Source organism: Tyto alba, unplaced genomic scaffold (assembly GCF_018691265.1).
Source record: "Tyto alba isolate M040663 unplaced genomic scaffold, T.alba_DEE_v4.0 Super-Scaffold_22, whole genome shotgun sequence".
NCBI classification, from domain to species: Eukaryota; Metazoa; Chordata; class Aves; order Strigiformes; family Tytonidae; genus Tyto; species Tyto alba.
This window is the reverse complement of record NW_024881296.1, coordinates 22,015,080-22,035,127: the sequence shown is the minus strand read 5'-3', so window position 1 is coordinate 22,035,127 and position 20,048 is coordinate 22,015,080. Positions and strand designations below refer to the sequence as shown.

Sequence of the window (20,048 nt, the reverse complement as noted above, 5' to 3'; positions counted from 1 at the left end):
TTATGATTAAGATTGAAAAACAGAAAAGAAAAAAGATCACCCCTCTTACTGATGAATGTAAGCAACCAGAAGGTGAAGAGAGAAGAACCCCTAGAAATTAGGGTCAATTTTGCCAGTAGAATCATTGGGAGAGAGCATACTACATTTTACAAGTCTCACGCATCCCTTGCTTTTTTTTTCAGATGAATATCTGTGTCTGTATTACAACCATTACTTACGCGTGTAGCTTTATAATGTATTCTTGTTAAAATATCATCTCGGTGTACTAGCTGAGAATATATGATTTTGCTGGGCTTTAAATAGCTAGAAACAGTTCCTTCCTTAGCTGAAACTTGAATTCCTCACTGCAACAGAAGTAACCTTGAAACTTAAATTGTGTTAGGGGACTTCATATTGGCAGGTTACCATATCAATAACCAGCTCATCTCACCTTCTCACTTTCCACCTCAACTTCAGGAATTCTTTAACCAGTTGGATCAGAGAGTCCTAAATGCCTTTCTGAAAGCATGTGATGAACTTACTGACATCCTCCCAGAACAAGAGCAACACAACCTGCAGGAAGCTGTGAGAAAACTCCATAGGCAGTGGAAGGTTAGTGACACTGAATGTCTCTGGTAATTGTAAGTCTTAACTTAAGAATGTTTCTGCATTACCTATATGTTGAAAATAAATTAAAATAGAATAAATGAGTTTTATTATTTGGCTTCCTGTACAATTGGGGAAAAAACTGTATTTTACATTAGATAAAGTTTCATCTACAAATACCCTCTAGAAAAAACCTTGTTAAGTAAAGCTGTCAAAAGTCAAGAAATGTGAGAAATTAACTATGAAACCTTAATTTCTCTCCCTATATACAGCCATAATGATAGATGTGTTAAGAACTTTTATAGAGAATAGGTGCCATCTTTTCTTACTTTATACTGATATTGGATGATTGCAGTTACTTTCCCAGACTTAGTAAAACAAATTTGTAAGAGATCACACCTTCAGTTTAAATTGTGTCTTCTGCCAAAGGCTCAAACAACTGAACAAACATTGCTTATCAGCTATGGAATTTTTTGCCTGCTTGTTGCAGGTCAAAGCTGAAGTGATGGATGAGTGGTGTCTCCCGAGCACACAAGCAGGAACCTCTGGAAGCAGTTTTGAATATACCTTCACTATTATTGTTTGCTTTGTTATTTTATACAGGAAATATTTGGTATATTTTGCCAAGAATCAAGATGTCTCTATAATGTGCCCTATACATACATATTCTGGTCCCCAAAAACTTGTGACCTTATGATATATCTAAGAGATATTGGTAACAAGTTGCTTTATTTATTTAAATGAATACAGAGAAACCCCCGTCTGTTCATGCATATATATGCTTTATTTTTTATATTTGCAGTTTTTATATATTTTTTTTGTATTGACTTCATGCTGAGGTAATGGCAGTAGTTTTATCTCTGCGCTTGTTTATTGCCCCTGTTGGTGTGTAGGATCTTCAAACAGAAGCCCCATATCATTTGATCCACTTGAAGATTGAAGTACAAAAAAGCAAGTTCCTGGTCACAGTGGAGGAGTGCAAAGCAGAACTAGCTCGACAGAACAAGGTGTTATCGAGAGAAGGCAATGAAAGGATGATCGAGGAACACATGGTATGAATTACATGCCACCATGTGGACATGTACAGAAATACATTTAAATCTCAATAATAAACAGGTCTGACCAGCTCTTAAGCCACCAAATACTCTGCACAAGTAAATCAGATCAATCCTTGGGACCTTTAACAAAGGTTTTGATTTGAGCTTAGTACAGTTTATAACAAATATATAGATATACTTTGTGATTTCTGCCAATTTGTATTTTTACTGAATTTTCCGCTTTGTCTCCCATCAGTTGTTCTTCGGTAACAAGGGCCATTACCACCTTTGTGAGAAAAGGCTACAAAGGATTGAAGAACTGTGCCAAAAACTGCCGGTTTCTGATCCAGTGAGGGCTACATTGGAAAGCAGCCAAAGAATCCTGAAGGAGCTCAAATCCCAGATAGACAGCACATACATAAAGTTAACAGAGCACTCGGAGACCTGGAAGGGCTACAAGAACAGGTGTCATCTCAATTGCCTGTTGGGTCTCGTAGAGCCTTATGTGTGGTCACTTCTGTCAATATCACAGATCAGTACCACATAAAAAAGTATACAGTGTTATCAGCTATACTTTATGTAGTAATTCCACAAATTATAGTGGGGTTTTGAGTGGATTTTATAATTTCTGGCTTAAATTTAAGAGGCTACCATTTGGTGGTGGCAATTTTTGTCTAACTTTTTTCCTTGCTTTGGTTTATGTGATGTTTTATTTCAGATTTTCTGAATTGGCAAATTGGATTTTGTCAACAGAAGGAGAGTTAAAGAAGATAAAGGAAAATGTCAGTGATACTGCCAAATACAAGCAATTTAAAGCATCCGTGGGGGTGAGCCCTTAGCTTATATTCTAACAAAGATATAGTCACTGCTACTGGAACACTGAATAAAGCTGTATTCTGAAGTAATGCAACTGTTTTACTATGGAGACCGTAGTAGCTGAGCTGACTCCTGCTATTCTTAAAAACATTTCTAGGAGAAAGTTCCACATGCAAAAGTTCCTACTTTTAATAATTTAGAGAATGGCAGGTAGACTAAAATAAATAGTTGCCCCTCATCATGCTGCATGCACAGTTAAAAGTGCTGTGAAAAGGCAAAATTTCTGGACTGGGTGTTTTTTAGGGATCAAGTTACTGTCTTACATTTAGGGAAAGCTTCTATAGTAAAACTTCTCATCTATAGTAGTACAACTGAGGAGGCAAAGATATTCTGCCATTCACTTTTGCATTGGTCATGTAACAGAAGTGGTAGCATAGTTGAAGATTGATTTGTTTGGTTATATAAGCTTTAGGCAATAACTTATTGTGTCACTTGGGACCTAGCTTGACCCTTACTTCTCTTTTTATCTCACATACCAGAAGCAAAAGTAGGAATGTCAGAATCTGTAGAAGTTTGTGTGAAAGTCATGAGCAGGTGGTAAGGCTAACTGTGCAGAGAAACATAATTAAGATGACCTTGATAAAGTAGATAGGCTTTTAGCTTAACGAGTGCTTCTTCACCAAAAAAGTATGATTTACTCATGCAGTTTCACTGCTGACAACTTCTCATCAGCACTCGCACAGATATAAACAAACTGCTGGGCAAAAAGAGGGAAAAAATAGCTACTTAAATAGGAAAAAAATACACAAAGCCTTATTCCACTTCAAATTTTGTTTGAGAAAGTCAGCATTTAGTATTTAAATGGTAACTAAGAAATTGGGTCAGTATACGGAAAATATACACATGGTATCTACCATCTATCTATTTATCTGTAGGTAAGAGTTAATTTGTGAGGAAAAAGTACTCCACTAACTAACATTCTAATAATTAGTAGTGGAGTAAAGTCTGTGGAGAAAATGCAAAATCCTAGAAATTAACTGGAACAGAATCAGATAGGGTATGCAGATAGAAAGATACTACATTTCTAGTGTTTCAAGGTAAGAACAAAGGTAGTATGTTTACACTATTAATCTTTGAACTGATACCATGAATGTGACTCATTTATGTATTTTGTTTAGTTGAAGAAAATATGTTTTGATTCTTCCATAGGAAATTAGGAAGCATATTAACAAACAAGGAGAAAATCACAGCTGGCTAAAAGCTAGACTTGCTGTTCTGACCACAGTATGTCCTGATTTGGAGGCCAAAAAGACAGAGGATGAGCTTTGTAATCTTTCCAGTGACTTCAGGGGACTCCTAGATTTGCTGGCTGAGGTATAGTATGAGAGACACAAGAACTCTCCATTTACAATGTCACATGAAATTATATCAATCATGGCTTCACAAGCATAAGTTCCCTGCTGTGTTTTTTTAATTAAACTGCAAGCATTCAGCAACAAAAAACTCATTCGTACTCCTTGGGTAGCAAAACCTTGAGAGTAGCATGCAAAGAACACTGACATTATTACAATGCATCTTTTCCCTTTGCAGGATTAGAAAGCATCACAGTAAATGTTTCTGGAATCAAAATGTTAGTATTTTTAGAGGCAAAATTCTAAAGTCATAGTGAACATTGGCAAAACCATGATGTACATCAGCTAATGGATATAGAATTAGGCTTTAATTTTCATTTGTTAATATTTTATGCTGAAGTACTAAAGGATCTACTGTGAGGTAGTTTCAGATCATTAAGGCTGTCTATCCCACACTGAATTTGCAGGAAGAGGCTGCAGCTCGCTGATGTCTGAATGATAATGAGATGCTGTAACTGCTGGAATCATTGAAAGTTTCTAACTAATAAGAAGCAAAACCTCTTAAAATCCACTGAACTCTTGAGTTCTGTGGTGTCTCAGGGATCTTACTGCTTCACTGTTTCACAGTAAAAACAAAGATCAGGAGAAACTTAGAACATCTTACACTTAGAAGGCGGAATGAATCCATTTGAAGAAGGAGGTCAGGATAGAAAAAGAGTTCAGACTTCAGATTCCATTGCTAATGTCAATTCTTGTGGAGGCCTTGTAGGTATTCCAAATGTATAAATGTTCCATGTATTTATTGAAACTTCTAGAAATTTCATGGTGTGAAAACTGTTCGGAAAGTTGGGGCAACCAATGTTCTGATTTCCAAGTGACTGCAAAAAATTTAAGATACTGTATTTTTCTTTTTCTTTGGTCTGTGTTAAAGTATTTTTGCTTTTTGTTTCCTCTAAAAGTCAGAACTAAGGCGAGCACAAGTTCATGAAGGTAAAAAATAAAAGCTAGAATCTAAACTTGTTTTGAATCTAAAAGCGTAACCTAAATGGCACTTTATACTATAGGTAATAGGCTGATTCTTAAGATTTGTGAAAGTCTGAATACTCTTTACAGCTGAATTTACAGCTTGTTAATCAGATGGATGAGACTGTTTAGCCAAGGAGTGATACGGGGTATTTCCAGAGTTCAGCAATGTTTTTTGGAGAGTAAAGACTAAACATTTATATAACAGGAAGGAGAATGGCTTGAAGCTGAATGACTGTCCAAAGTGAATATGGTCTGGAAAGAAAGAGAGAGAGGAAGAAAATACAGGAGTTTCATAGTTCTAGAGTACTTTATGATTAAAACCTTAAAACACAGGAACTGTCTGGGGAACAGAGCCTGTACTGAGAATCAGATACAAGTAGTCAGATGAATCATGCAAAGAGGGAAGAACTTTCCGATATGTTGAATAGATAAATCTTCATAAAATTCTGCAAACTGACACTGGTTATTGCACCACATGCATATTGTGGTCCATAAAACCAGGGTAACAGGGCATTTTCATACATTTATGATTCAAAAGGGCATTACTCCAGAAGGTCCAAAAGGTGTCAAGATGTTTTGTGAGTTAAGTAGTGCAGGTGTTTTGGAATCTGGGTCAATTTGCAAGGATTAGGATGGCATGTATTTTTGAAGTGATCACCAATAAGTAGCTGTCACAGATAGCTAATTGCCATATGGCAGTGTAATAGGAATTATGTGTAAACAAGACAAAGGTCTCCTCAATCATGTTTTAAGTCAACAGTCACTCTTTCAATGTAAAGTTAAAGATGTCAAGAATGCTGGAGACAAAAATGGTTTGAATTTAGACAATTTACTATATTTTTTGAAAAAATATTCCAAATATAAATGTGCCCTACAAGTATATATATGCCTTTCAACATGAAATACTTAAAGTTATCCATAATTGTAGATTGAAAAGACTTTAGGCACTGTTGGAGACTGTGTCCAGTACAAAGAAGAAGTTAAAAATGCAATTGAAGAATTAATCAACAACTCTAAAGAAGCCCAGGCAGAGGCTGAAAAGATCCTGGATACAGAGAATTTGATACAAGCTCAGCAACTACTGCTTCATCATCAGGTAAGGCAATTACTCATGTCCATATATGTTTTTTTTTTTTAAGGTAGAATTTATGTAATTACGGAATTTTGTTATGTCCATTAACATAACTTACTATATTTAAGCTAGAAAGAGTTATAAAGGAAACAGTCTCATATGGCTTAGTATTGATTTATTATAATCAAAAAAGTACTCAGTATTTTTTAAATGTTAATGCCCAAAGATGAGCTTGTTTTATTTTATTGAATATCCTATTATTTCATGGGGGTTTTGGGCACAGAACACCTGAAAAATAAGCTTCATTTACTTGAAATTTTGGGTAAGCGTACTCTGCAAATATGTAGTCTCTCTCTTTTTACCTTTTTAAAAGTTTGCATGTCAGATTTGATCATGGTAAATTGGGCCCAAATTCTGGTTTTGGAAATTTCTCGACTTAAGCGTCTCTGATGTGGCCCCAGCGCTAAATGCTGGAGGGGAGTTGTACCCCCAGCCTCATCTCCTCCTCTAGGTAGCTACTGCAGTGGCAGATGGACCTCCATTCTGTAGGAGTAGAACAGGAGGCTTTTTATGTACTGATAGTAGATCAAAACGTCTACTGCTTAGTAATAATAAATCATATGGGTTGCATACAGCAAGAATCATGGGTTTTAAGGCCTATTATGGGAAATTAACTCTGAGGTCTGCTTAAAGCTAATAAGAATAATTTCCTGCCAATATTTGGGCATTATATAAGTGTTTTATATTAATGGCTATTTCTGTGAGGTCAGCCATGTCTTACTGCATGACCAGGCACTACTGTGCCTTACCTGTGTCTTATCTAAAATCTTTAGTGTTTGTAAAAGCTACTCTATGTGTTAAGGTTCATATTTTTTTTTTCAAAACTCTACATTCTTTATTCATCATAAGAGAGTTAGTAGGAATAGTTAACTTCTCCATGAGTTCCTAGACTTTTTTTCTTTTGATATAGAGTCTGTTAAGGTAAAACTAGACTTTGACAAAGACCTGAAGGTACCCAGAGTAGAATTGAGCAGGAAGCTGTGAGCTTACCTAGAAGGGCTTGCAAGGGGTCAGGCATATTAGGAAACAAGAGGGGATGTAGTCTTAGGAGTTTCTGACAGTGCTGCAAAGCAAAATGCGTTAGGAAAAGAGTTACACAACTTGGCCGTCCCTCTACTGCTGTCTAATGAAGGCTGGTAATTGCTTTGATCAATCTGAGGCTCCAACCTGTGCCTCAAAGAGTGCAGAGCAGACCTGGATGTTTCCAGGCAGTCATGAGGAATACGTGCACCTGTGGCTAGTACTGCAGTTGCGCAACTGTTGTGGCTTCTGCTGTCTGAAATGATGCTTTGGATAAATGGCCATACTGTCACCCTTCCATTTGTATGCCACAAAAGGTGTATACACATTTTGGAACCCAAGACATATACTTGATGAGTATGTGAGACTCTCAAGAATACTTGCCACAGTTTATCCCCCTGTTTGTTACTCTCATTGCATACTCTTTCAAAACCAGAAGGTGGTTTCATTGTGCCAGTTTCCCAAAGAAGCTAAAAAAGTCTAATCATTCATGTTGAATGAATCCTTTTAGCAAAGGACAAGGAGACTCCGTGCAAAGAGACAAGATGTGCAACAGCAGATTTCCCAAGCTAAACAGTTGCAGGTTGAAGGTGGACTGCCCAGCACAATGCAAGAGGATTTACAAAAGTTGGAAGGGACATTGGAGAACATACAGCAGACTATGGAGAAACGTGAAGAACATCTGCAGGTGAGTCCTTTGCAAGTAGAAATAAAAACCCATGCATTTTTCTTCTTTTTTTTTAGCTTGGTAAATTTTTTTAATGTAAAAAGTCTTGAGCTCACTTTCTCACCTCTGAATCTTTGTCTTTGGGGTTTTCATGATAAGTACCTTATGAAAACTGTTTGAAGCTGCTGGATACCTCTTAATTTATAAAGAAACAGCATTTTGTTTGAAGTGTTTAAAAGTCACAACTATTCAGACATAATAGATATTTTAAATAATTTATCCATGAATTAACTTTTAGATGGGCTGTCTTGGTTACTAAAGATGACATTGCCCCTTAAGGGAGAGTCCTTAGGCTGGATATTAGATTAATAACACCTGATGTTGTGTGAGTATAATCCTCATAACTACTGTGTGAAATACATTCTGTCATCCTAAATTTAAAGAAGAAAGTTAAAAGTCACAGAGAGATCAAATGGATTGCTCCAGATTGTATAACTAATCACTGAACAAACTGGGATTAGAATTAATAGCTTCCTGCACTCATATCTGATTTGTCTTTTACATTTCTCTAAGCAGAATGGTAATCCAGAAAATGTTTAAAGTAATCAAAACTATTTCCCACAATAAAACACAAGATGGAAAACATAATCGATAGAGCTCAAATAACTTATTAATGTAAGAATTTATTATTTAGACCAGTTTTTTTTCCAAGGAATCCCATATATAATGTCTTAACTTGGGCTTTGCTTTGCTTCACTTCAAAATCAAGAAAATGTTTGTTTATGCTGTCATAATTCTTGTGACTGGTAATTAAATGCCATATGTTAATCAAAATTCTACATTATCAAAAAAGAACAAATAGATTCCTGTGTGTGAGTTTCCTATGAGTAGGGATTCTCTTCTACCATTTTACTGCAATTTATTTCATTAGAGAACTTGAAAATCCTTTTAGACATTGTTGACTGTCACCCTTAGCATAAGCATCTGCATTTGTTACTTCAGACTTCTTATAGGACATTCAAATATAAGATTTAAATAGTGCTAGCACCTTAGAAAACTGCTTTTTTTGCACAGTGCAGTATGAATCCATGAAAATTCAAGGGAAAACTTTTATTTTTTTGGGTCCAGAACAGTTTCATCTGTACAGTAGATGGCATCTCAGGAGAAATTGTTTTAGGTCAGCTCTTTCTCTTTTTTCCTTCTTCAGTAACTTACAATGAAATTCTGTTTTCTCCCCTCTGATCTTTTTGTCTTTATGTTCCTGTTTTGGATTTGTTTGTTTGTTTTTGTAGGTCACAATAAATAAATGGGAGCAGTTTGAAAGGGACAAAGAAACAGTAGTAAAATATCTCAATCAAGCAAGCTCTGCACTTGAACGTATCTTAAACTTTAGCAGTTTAGAGAGCCTCTCCTCAGAACTGGATCAGACAAAGGTATTCACTGTATGAAATACAGGAACTGGGATATCTTTCCGCTTTGCTTGTCAACATATAGTGAGCACATTGCCTTCATCTTTGCATGGTTTCCCATTAACGCCAGTTCAAATTGCTTACACAGGTTAAAGACTGCATAAACTGTTTAGAGGTAAAAAGTTATTTTATGAAAAGGTGAAGAACTACGCAAAATCTGCATTTGAAGTGCATGTATAGAAGTTAAAATGATTTTGAGGACTTCTCATTTTGTGCTCAGTAATCATCTATACCAGTAAGCTAAACAGTGTCAAGCACTGGCATAACAACATCAATATTGTGCTCTTTGGCAAGGTTATGTAGAATGTGCCAACTAGCCTTCCTTTAGCCCTCAGGAGAAAAAGGAGAGACTTCTAAAACATGGGCATAACCCATAACGTGCTTCTTGCGCTTAAGTAACAGAGATTTATCCCAGCTCATTTTATTTACTAGTACAGAAGTAATAGTAGTGATTTGCTTTCCTAAGTGCCATGTTTTTCACACAGTTTTTACCCTTTGATGAATCTGATACTAAATTGTACATATCTTGGTTATATTCAGCATCCATTGTTCTGGTGTATGAGTTTAATGTTTGTGATAGAAAATAGTTGCTAAATAAAGTGAGATTACAAGCTATGACGTACTGCAAAATCATCTCCATAAAAGGGTAGGATCTGAAGATTAAATAAAGATGTATATAATTTTCCAAAATTCACAAAGAAATTTCTTGAGCTATAGAATAAATTTTGATTGATTGAGTTAAAAACTTTTGGACATACAGTTTCCCTTGATAAATTTTATTCAAACTAGTTTGTCAAATTAACATTTCTTAAATACAACATGAAAATTACTTACTTCAGAGATTGTTTTTATGTATTTACACATTCAAAATATGCATGTAGGACACAGATACTTTTTTCAACCACAAACATTGAGGAAAAATACTTCTTGTGTTTATAGTTGTATTAATGTGTCTTGCATCCTTACAGGAACTTTCTAAACAGACTGAAGCAATGGCAGTGCAGGCTGAGAATTTGGTGAAGAATTCTTCTGAGATACAGCTTGGTTTAAAGAACAAGCAGTCCCTTCAGCAGCAGGCAAAATCAATCCAAGAACAAGTGAAAAAAGTGGAAGTTACTCTTGAAGAAGAGTATGTTCTTAACAAGTCCTAATATTTATTCTCCACTATAAAATTGTATCAGATTTCTAGAATACCTTGTCAGCATTTTGTGTTTTCTCATCAGCTCTGTCATTTACAGCTTGCCATGGCATAGTAACCAGATTATAGTACCAAATATGTCAAGAGTGTGCAAATAAACAAAATATTTTTAAAATACGCAGTTTATAAACCCACTGTTAGTTACATATAGCTTGTCACTTATCTTTAAGTCCCAGTTTTGTGGAGAAGGGATAATTAAACTCATTCTTGAGGTACTAGACTCTTTTAGAAAGAAAAATCTCAGTGCAGGCTTGAGAACAGCACATTTACCATATTTACCTCGGTTTTCAGTATTCTACTTTTTCCATAGGAATGTCAAAAAGTGCCTTCATCTTAGCTGAATGCCCAGATTTTATTTCATGGGTAATATCAAAAGCTGCTTCTGCTGAAAAAAACAAAAAACAAAAAACAAAAACAAACAAACAAACAAACAAACAAACAAAACAAACAAACAAAACAACAACAACAAAAAAAAAAACACAACAAAGGCATCAATTGCCAAATTTTGTTTAAAAATTGAAAGTTCAAGCTACAAAAAAATGTTGTTAAGTCCTGTAAATATTTGTAGCTTTTTCTATTTGTAAAAATTTCATCCGTATTCTCGAGTAACTCAGTTGTTGAACTCAGATTACTCAACTTCAGTTTCAGCTGTGTACATACACATACATTTATATATATACACATACATTTATATGTGTATATTTTTGCATATATTAGAACTGATACACAAGTCATGTATATTTGTGCCAATTCTATGTTGTCTTACTGGAATTATTGTGTAGAATAATTTACTGTATAAGTTTAAGCAGGTACCACCACCTCCACCTGAATGTGAGCAAAGAGCAATGCCCACATTACTGGATTTTTTCCCCTATTGACCATTGTCATGCTAATCTGACTTTAATTTGATGCCATTTTCTTACCAATGTAAAAGAACAGTTGTAAACCAGAATAACTAGCCTGTGCTGCAGATACAACTTTCTGATTATTGGTGGTCTAACTTTTTTCCGTAATACTTTCTACAAAATGAAGTATTACAGTGATTTGCAGTCAAATGCTACTGTATCTTACTGGATACTTTATACATAATTTTCTCCAGTATTAGAGAGAAAGTTAGTGTGATTTTTTTCAGTACAAGACATTCATCCTTCCAACAATGAATATTCACTTCTTAAATAATGTAATCTATTTTTAAATGAAAGCCATCATCGATATCCCCTTTCAATGTAGATATGAAATAGGTTTTAGTTGAATGTATGGATTATACAGAATGTCTGTGGTACTGTGACAGATAATAAAAAAATGCATTCCATCTGCAAAACATGCAAATACACAGAACTCATTATAGTGAATCTACAGGATATATAATCAGTGTGTAAGGGTTATGTTGTAACTCATATCATCAATAAAAATCTTGGCCAAGTAATTTAAAGTGAAGGTATTCCGAATACATATGGTACATACAATGCCAACGAACAGGATAGGGAAAGAAGAATTTAAGCAGATCTTCAAAGTCAGCTACAGAGCAAACTTAGTACATCTGTTTTCCAAGGAGATGGTGCATAGCTGTGCAGGGTGTTTCGGACTATACTCTTTGCAGTCTGCAGCATTCTTACAACTGTAAGGAAGGCAGATACAAAAGCGAAGGATTTTCAGCTGTTGTGCCACTGATTTGGACCCTTGATTCTGACTTTCAGATGTATTTTATTGGGCTGGACTTGAGTGAAATATTTTTACACTTTATTTTCCTACATATAACTTGAATTTGAATACACTCTTATCGGTAAATGGCTGTTGACATTGCTATTTTTTTTTTTTTCATTTTGAAAATATATATAAAGGCCAATTTTTACATTTTTAGACTACGTCCTTTCTTAAAGCTTCTGCTAGCTTTAATGAGGGGAAGAAAAGAAATTAAAACAAACTTTTTAACATGGAATGGTTTTTAAGGCTATATTTAAAAGGAAAATGTGCTTTGGAATTTTATAGTATTTAAACTTTTCTGATGAAATTTTAATATTTTCAGTGAAATAGCAAATACACGTTTTGCAAGCTGTGTGTAGGGCCTACTTTAGCACTGGTTTCTTTACAATAATTTGAAAGGAACAGAAACTCATATACTGGAAGTTAATGCTGTTAGGCCTTATGAGGACCATAGGCTTCTTGTGACAAAAAAAAAAAAAAAGGTGTTTTGTTTGCTAACCAAGACATACAAGAATCAGTCATAATCTGTCTCTGCTTAACATACCTATCACGTACGTTACAAATAATATAAATCTATTGACTTTGAGGTAGTTGAATCATATCTGTTGTTGATTCTTTGGCTTGATATGAAATCATTGCCTCAGAAAGCTTCCTATAAGATGAGGAGATTGCTGTTATAAAAAAACAAGTTTAATAAAGCAGTCAAGCATTGGCAAATATATGTACATCCAGAATACACTGGTTTTAATCATTCTCTTCTAGTGACTGAATGGCTAATATCTATGCACTCAGCTATCTCAGTTTTTAGATTTCTGATATAATTCCATATATATTAATAGAAATAATATTTACGTTACTTTTCCTTTCTCTTCCTGCTATAATGACATTCTTGATGTACAGCTGATGAATGAAGCTGTACTGTTTCACCTCTCAGTGTCCCCACTATGGCTAATATAATTGTTTGACTTTGGGTGCACAGTCTAAGAGAGAACCAAGTTTGAATTTAGGTGCACAGTGTGGTCCTCTGAAACCAGGAGTTTTTAAAATTACCCTCCTGTAGATTTAATAAGTTACATTTTTATTCTAGCAACAATGTGGGCAGCTTCATTATATTAAACTGCTTATTCTCTCTAATTAATTTGGTTAATTTTAGTATTAAAAGCATGGAAAAGGTGAAAAACAAGTGGGATCATTTTGGCAATAATTTTGAAGCTCTGTCCATCTGGATAGCTGAACAAGAAAAAGAACTGGAAACTTTGGAAACATCATCATCTCCTTTGGACATACAGATCAGCCAAATCAAGGTGATTAGTTCTTGTTATGTTTAGCATTAAAAGCCCATTTATCTGTCATTTGCTAGAGGCCAAATGGGAGAACAGACATTTTATATGTTTCAGAACTACCATGATGTAAGGATGGGACATTTTGTACACAAATATATCAAGCAGTAAGGTTTTACATAAACTAAAGGAAAATTCCTACAGGCTGCCTTCTCTTTTAGTGTGTTTAGTTTACATATATGGAGCTTTGTATGTATGGTTAAAAACATTATTTAATTTATACTCTTCTTATTTTTTGAGTAATCTCAACTGGTGTACAAAATAGCTACATAAATATATGTTGTATAAGGCTTTTTAATTTTAAAACATACATCAGCTAGTGGATCTAGAACTTGATTTTAATCTTGCAAGCTAAAGTTATAATTTCATATATTGTATCTTTTATGCTGAAATAATAAAGAAATGATTGCTCTCGGTAGCTTGCAAATCTACATACCATTTATTGCTATTATATTTACACTGTCTTAAATTCTGTATACATTCCTGTAGATACACAGTGGTTTAGTTTCATATTGCTGAGGTGCATATTGTGTCCAAGGATTGCATTTCAAGGGCTGACTTCATATCCTCCCACAAAAGAAAATGTACCTTCTCTGAAACTGCATGTTTCTAAGGGGACAGAGCTTTTCAATACGCAGTGCACGCTGCTGTTGGCTTTATTCTGTGACCTCCTTCCTCTTCTGAAAGCGCACAAGGTGTGCAGCTGCTTGCAGCCATGGACCTGGTTGGCACCAAGTACTTCCAAAGGATCCCATAAGGCACTTGTTTCATCTGACAGAAGCAGTTTATCAACAGATTTTCCTGTTCTTAATTTGATCAGAACTTTACATACACCAAGTAAATAAAATCTCTTGATTTCATCATTGAAGAATAAAACAATGCTTGAATTCTTGCTTTCTCGCCACAGCAGTTCAAAAAGAGTTTCCTTGTGAAACAATGTATATGCAGTTATTCCACTGACATACTTTGTCATGTTGTGCTTTTCAGTAGTTAGTGGATAGGATTCCAGAGTTTAAGACAGAAAATAAGTGCGTCAAATTATATTGATATTGCATTACAGTGTGACAGTTCTTGTCTAAATGGGCCTTACTTAAGCTCTGCTAGCCCATTCAAGCCAGTTTTCCAGAAAGGCTGTTCCTTGCTATATATGCAGATAAGCAGTAATTTTTACACTGCATTGCAAGTTTCTGAAAATTCCCCCATTATTCTTCCTCATCGTGACAGAAGGAAAATGGTCAGCAATAATGTTTATAAATGTCTGAGCAAACAGACATAAAGCAGAGAAAATCCTCCACATAAGGCCTAGGAGACATCATTGTAACTCACATGAACAAATGAGTTTTATGAACTGTGATATGTGAAATGAGTCATCTAACCTCCAGTGCGTGGACACAGCTGGAGGTCTCCTTCAGCAGCATTGCTTTGTGCCTGATTTTGAAGAATTTGTTATGTTTTGTTGTAAACTTCCTGATGAGTTACTCTGTGTCACAATGCTAATCAGCATACTTAGTTTATAATTTCTAATACAACTAGAAAGGAATATTGCAACATGAGGCAAATGAATAAAAAATAGTGTGCTCCCTGATATCTTTGGCTGACCAGATAAAAAAAAACTGGAGTCAGCTGAATGTAATCATCATATACAGTAGTGGTAATATTCTACTTTTGCTGACACTGACTGCAAAACCCCAATGACTTCAGCAGAGCCAGATTTTCCCCTATACATTTCTCTGATATTCCTGGTGGAACAACATGACAGTTATCACAAGTAGTTACCATTGGTGGCAGACTCTGTGAGAGTTTGAAGGCCTGAATTATCCACCTTCTTTTATGTAACTGAGTGAATTTAACAATAGTGTGGGAGTAAAAAAGCACTGCCTCATTTGTATCTGCTGAGTTGTTAGATAATTTCAGCTTCAGGGCTGCAAATCCAGTATTTTTCTGCACCACCGTATTCTCATACAAAAAAAAGATATTTTAGAATCCAAATTAATTCAGAATATATTGCATAAAGAGAAACTAAATGCTTACAGCACCACATATTTTTCTGTACTGTCACTGTGCTAATTCTAGACTGAATGTTGCAGTAAGCCACTCCTGAGCTTTATAATGGCAAGAAAGATGCCATATTTTTATCACAATCACAGCAGAAAGTAGGCACTTCCTATGCTTTTGAGAGTGCATTTTCAGGAAAGTTTTTGATTGAGTTCTTATACATACATATCTTAACATTTTTATGTCCAAGATTGCTATTTTCTATTTCAATTTCAAAGAGTGCTTTTGGCTCTTTCAGTTACCTCTCAATGCATGTTTCTCACTGTGTTGTGAAAGATACCTTATTTTCAAGTTCACAGATGCTTACTGAATAAGTAGCCACTGAGTGTGAAACACCATAAGTTTCTGTCTTGGATGTTGTAGCTTTCAGGTTTGCTTCTAATTTGCAATTAAAAAAATGTGCAGAATAAAAGGAGACAGTTGCTGTCACGCAGCTGCTGAAATGTAAAGCCAGTGCTAGTTTGCTTTGATGCGTTTACTAATGGATGTACAAAACAGCTGAAAAGTACCAAAGGCCATTATCCCATTTGTTTCATGGTTTCCTATTTATGCTATAATGTGTTTTTTTGATTAATCCTCTGCCTGAGGGCACATTCACCCTACCTCATCATCTAATTTAACTTCAAAAAGAAAAAGGGAATTTACAGGGAATATGAAAGACTTCTGTAACTAGTTATTTCAAGTGGTCAATGAACCCTCCTCTTTTTTACTTTTTCAGTGAAGAATGTTAGTAGCTCGGGTAAAAGAAGGAAGTAGAAAATATTATTCTGATAATTAAAAACCTATTGTGATTATTTACTATTATTTTACATTTTAGGTTATTAATAAAGAAATAAATGGTAAAAAAACTGGGATCTCCAAACTAGAAGAGGAAGCTGAATCTTTTTCCCAGTTTGTTACCTCAGGAGAATGTGCACATATTAAAGCCAAACTGACTCAGGTCAAAAGGTATTGGGAAGAGCTTAGAGATCATGCACAGAGACTGGAAGGAACAATCACAGGGAATGCATCAGCACAGCAGAAATACGAAGAAAGTCTTAAACAGGTAGACAATATAAAATTTGCTGGATTCTTTGCAGTGATTTATAGAATTACTCTTTATTTTTCCAAAATTGAATATAAAATGTCTATCATAATAGATTGAACTAGAATATATGAGTAGATCATAACTGCAAGACCTTTATGCATAAATTTGTGCTTTGACTTAAAAGGCAGATTGAGGAAGATACTAAAATACACACACACTCAAAAAATTATGCTGTCTTTTAGAAAACCTAAGTGATTCCTATGGATATTGCACTAATAAACCACAACAATACTTCTTATAAACACTATAACTTCAATCTCAGATTGTTAGTAGGTCATAAGGAAAATGATTTAAATATTATTGCCCCAGTCACAAGGAGCTGAACAGAGTTATGACCTTTTAACTTCAAAAGGCACTACAAAAGCTTACAATATAATATTCTCTTGGCACTGAATATTTAAAAGATGTTGCTTAAAGCATCGTTTATGTATCTCCTGCTGGTTTTAGACTCTGGTTTGCCTTTCTTCATAGGTGCAGCAGGCGGTGTCTGAATTTGAAGCTAAGCTAGCTGAGCCTCTCACATCGTGTTCTTCAGCAGCAGCAACGTACGCAGCCCTTCAGGATTGCACGGTGAGCATGCGGCCAGCGACTCCTGCCACCGATCCCAGGGGAACGGTGCCACGCTGACCTCCTCACAGAAACAGCAGTAACCTCCCAGCCAGGGGCTGCCTGATGCCACAGCCCAGGGTAGAGGCAGGGGGAGGCAAGGGCTGCCTGGCAGGGCGGGCAGCCCCAGGGAAGGCTTAAGCAGGCTTTCTCAGCTAGTTCTTCTCACCATTTCAGACCAGCTTGGAGAGCTTTCTCCACACTTTAGAGATAGGAAAGTCTAAAAGTATCTATCAGTTCTTCAGGTTTTTAATTTTCTGCATCTAAATCGTTATGAAAAGTATAAGATAAGAAACGTGTTAGACATTTTTCCTCAAAGATTTTCATGAAACTTGGATCTTGGTATAGAGAACTCTGTGATTTAAAAAAAAAAAAAAAAAATCTCCTTGGAAGTAGTTTTTCTTGGACAATGAAGAGACTGAAGACAGTTTCAACTGGAAAATTTACCTGTGATGGCAGAAATCCATGGGTGTTTGGACATTTGGTTCAGTCCATTACAAAAAGAAAACAAACACTGGATTGGTATTCAAACTACAAAAAGTCTCAAATCTTAGGGAATTTGGTGTAGCATTTTTGTCTGCGTCTATAAGTTTGTAATGTGTTCTTCCAACAACAGTCATTATCTTTCTTTCTAACAAAATACTGTAAAACTTTCAGTGATATGGTTCTTGCAGTAAAATACATATAATTTCTTCTGAACTTAGTGGTGACTACTTGCAAAGGCTGTATGCAAGGAAGACCTGGCCTGTCTGCTTCAAAAAAGCTTGATACTTGTTGAGGAAAAATATTTTGCCTGTGGAGAATTTATTCACACAGTACATGTAATCATTACTGTTACTGGCTTTTAAGCATTATGAATATGCTGAGTATGCTATTGTAAACTCTTGTCCTGGCTACGGGATCATGATGATTCAATGCCTTAATGTGAAATTATTTTTTATTATTTAGTTTAAACATTAACACCTCATTGCTGTATAATTCACATTTCCTTCTATATCCAATTTCTTTCATGACTGTAATTATAACCATTACAACTGTTATTATTTCACGCCAGTGAGTTGGAACTTTAGTGGTCTTAAATCTATTTCATTTTGTTCTTTTCTAACACATTGTATTACATTTCAATCATTTTCACATGAACACATTTCCCACCTCTCTAGAAATGGAAACACTGGTAAGTTTAGTCATCATCAGATGCTGTTTCTATGAAAGAGACTTTTAGCAAATGCTGACAGAAGTTCACAGTAATTGTTCCCTACCTCTGCCATATCATGACATGGGCTGCAAGCCTGGCAGTCCTCACATGTTGGTGTGAGCATTTGTATTTACTGTGCATCTATAAATTAGAGCAACTCTTTGACAGATGTTAGGGAATTCGGAGCTTTGTCCCACATGATCGTGCTGTGTCACATGCCCATTCAGAAGATCTGACCCTTTTGACTGTTTTTTTCTTTAACACTATTCTTAGGAAAGTTTTTCCCCACTACAAGCTAGTTGATTGATATGCCTGGAACATGTGTACCTAGGATAGATGAGTGAAATGTAAGCTATGCAGTGTCTTCATGATCTGGTGGATGTAACATTGTTTCAAACTTCGAGTAGATACACAGAATTTTCCCACTGTTTTTACCATAGCTCTATTTTTTATGTATGTGACTTCTGTTTCTTTTACATGTTGTTCATTAGGACCTATGTCATACTGTGGAAAAACTGAGCAACACTCTGGCCTCTCTCTCAGCCTGTGCCCGAAAAGTGGCAAACAAAGAAAAAGCTGCTCAGGAGGTTACAGCATTACAGCAGAAATATGAAAAGGTGCTAGAAAATGCTAAAGAGAAACAGACCTTCTTAGAGACTCTTCTGGCTCAGTGGCAGAAGTGAGTAGACTCTCACATCTGTTATGGTGGACACAGAGTCCTTCCTGCTGTCAGTGTATGAGACCAAGGGGAAAACTTGAGTTCCTAACTCTACACTGTGATTTTGTTAGGCAGGAGAAGGAGCTGTCTGCCTTCCTGACCTGGGTGGAGGGGTGTGAAGCTACAGCCAGGCCTCCAGAACAGTACGTTTCTGCTGACAGAGTTAAACTGGAAGGTGAACTGCAATCACTGCAGGTACATTTCAACTGAAAAATTGTCCCCCTACATTTCCTGGTTTGTTTCTGTGTCTTTTAAAGGATGGACTTGCTCAGTTGTAGTCTGACAAGTCACTTGAATCTGGGCTTCGGGAATGTCCTAGGGAAGTATTACATTATCACTGTTGTTACTTACCAAGACAAGAAAATTACAGGAATAATGTTATTTGTAAATATAACATGCTGGCTCAAGAAAAATAGTGCCTTGGTATATCCTATTATCTGTCAAGGAAGAACACTGGTCTGCTAGGCAAAGGATCCTTTCTCCATAGAAATTCCTTTGTTAGACAATGCTACAGTTGTTTTCTTCCATGTGAGGAAAGTTGCTCAAATGACAAAATGCCCAAAGGTTTTGAACTCACAATGAAAGTCTGATTTCCAATTTTTTTTTTTTTTTTTTTTAAACACAGGACTTTCATCCTATTCCAAAGTATGCCTTCCCTTGGAATTTTTACCATTTGTTTTCAGATTAATATGAAGCAGTTGGCCAAATGTAGCATTTTTTACACCCTCCATGAAGTCAGTGTGTCCATGATTTCAGTTTTAAGTATTACTGAAGAGAAGGAAAATTATTTTGAATTTTTTTGTTTGTTTGTTTGGGCCAATTTACAACACTTCCTCACAATTTTCTATTGCTGCACACAGAGTATGTTGCAAAACTTAGTCTTGATTTTAGCCACTTTTATTGTACAGTAGAGCTGTTTGGAAAGGTCACACATTGTGCTAAAGGAGAGGGAAAAAAACAAATCTTTGATGAGTCCTCACTGAATAACAGTTGCAGATTTAGTTGTCTGAGAGGTGTTGAGTCCCTTCTTGTCCTGCTGAA

General features: G+C 35.6%; 1 protein-coding gene across 1 annotated transcript in view; it reads left to right on the top strand.

Annotated features, from left to right (window-relative positions):
- The window catches only part of SYNE1 (spectrin repeat containing nuclear envelope protein 1), a 329,785-nt gene that overhangs the window by 109,517 nt on the left and 200,220 nt on the right, over positions 1–20,048 (top strand). The window contains 14 exon segments of the mRNA XM_042795897.1: positions 457–591; positions 1,479–1,637; positions 1,879–2,087; positions 2,341–2,449; positions 3,648–3,812; positions 5,745–5,912; positions 7,480–7,656; positions 8,928–9,068; positions 10,073–10,233; positions 13,160–13,310; positions 16,219–16,446; positions 16,960–17,058; positions 18,781–18,968; positions 19,079–19,202. Of these exon segments, the coding sequence (XP_042651831.1) occupies positions 457–591; positions 1,479–1,637; positions 1,879–2,087; positions 2,341–2,449; positions 3,648–3,812; positions 5,745–5,912; positions 7,480–7,656; positions 8,928–9,068; positions 10,073–10,233; positions 13,160–13,310; positions 16,219–16,446; positions 16,960–17,058; positions 18,781–18,968; positions 19,079–19,202 (2,214 nt within the window).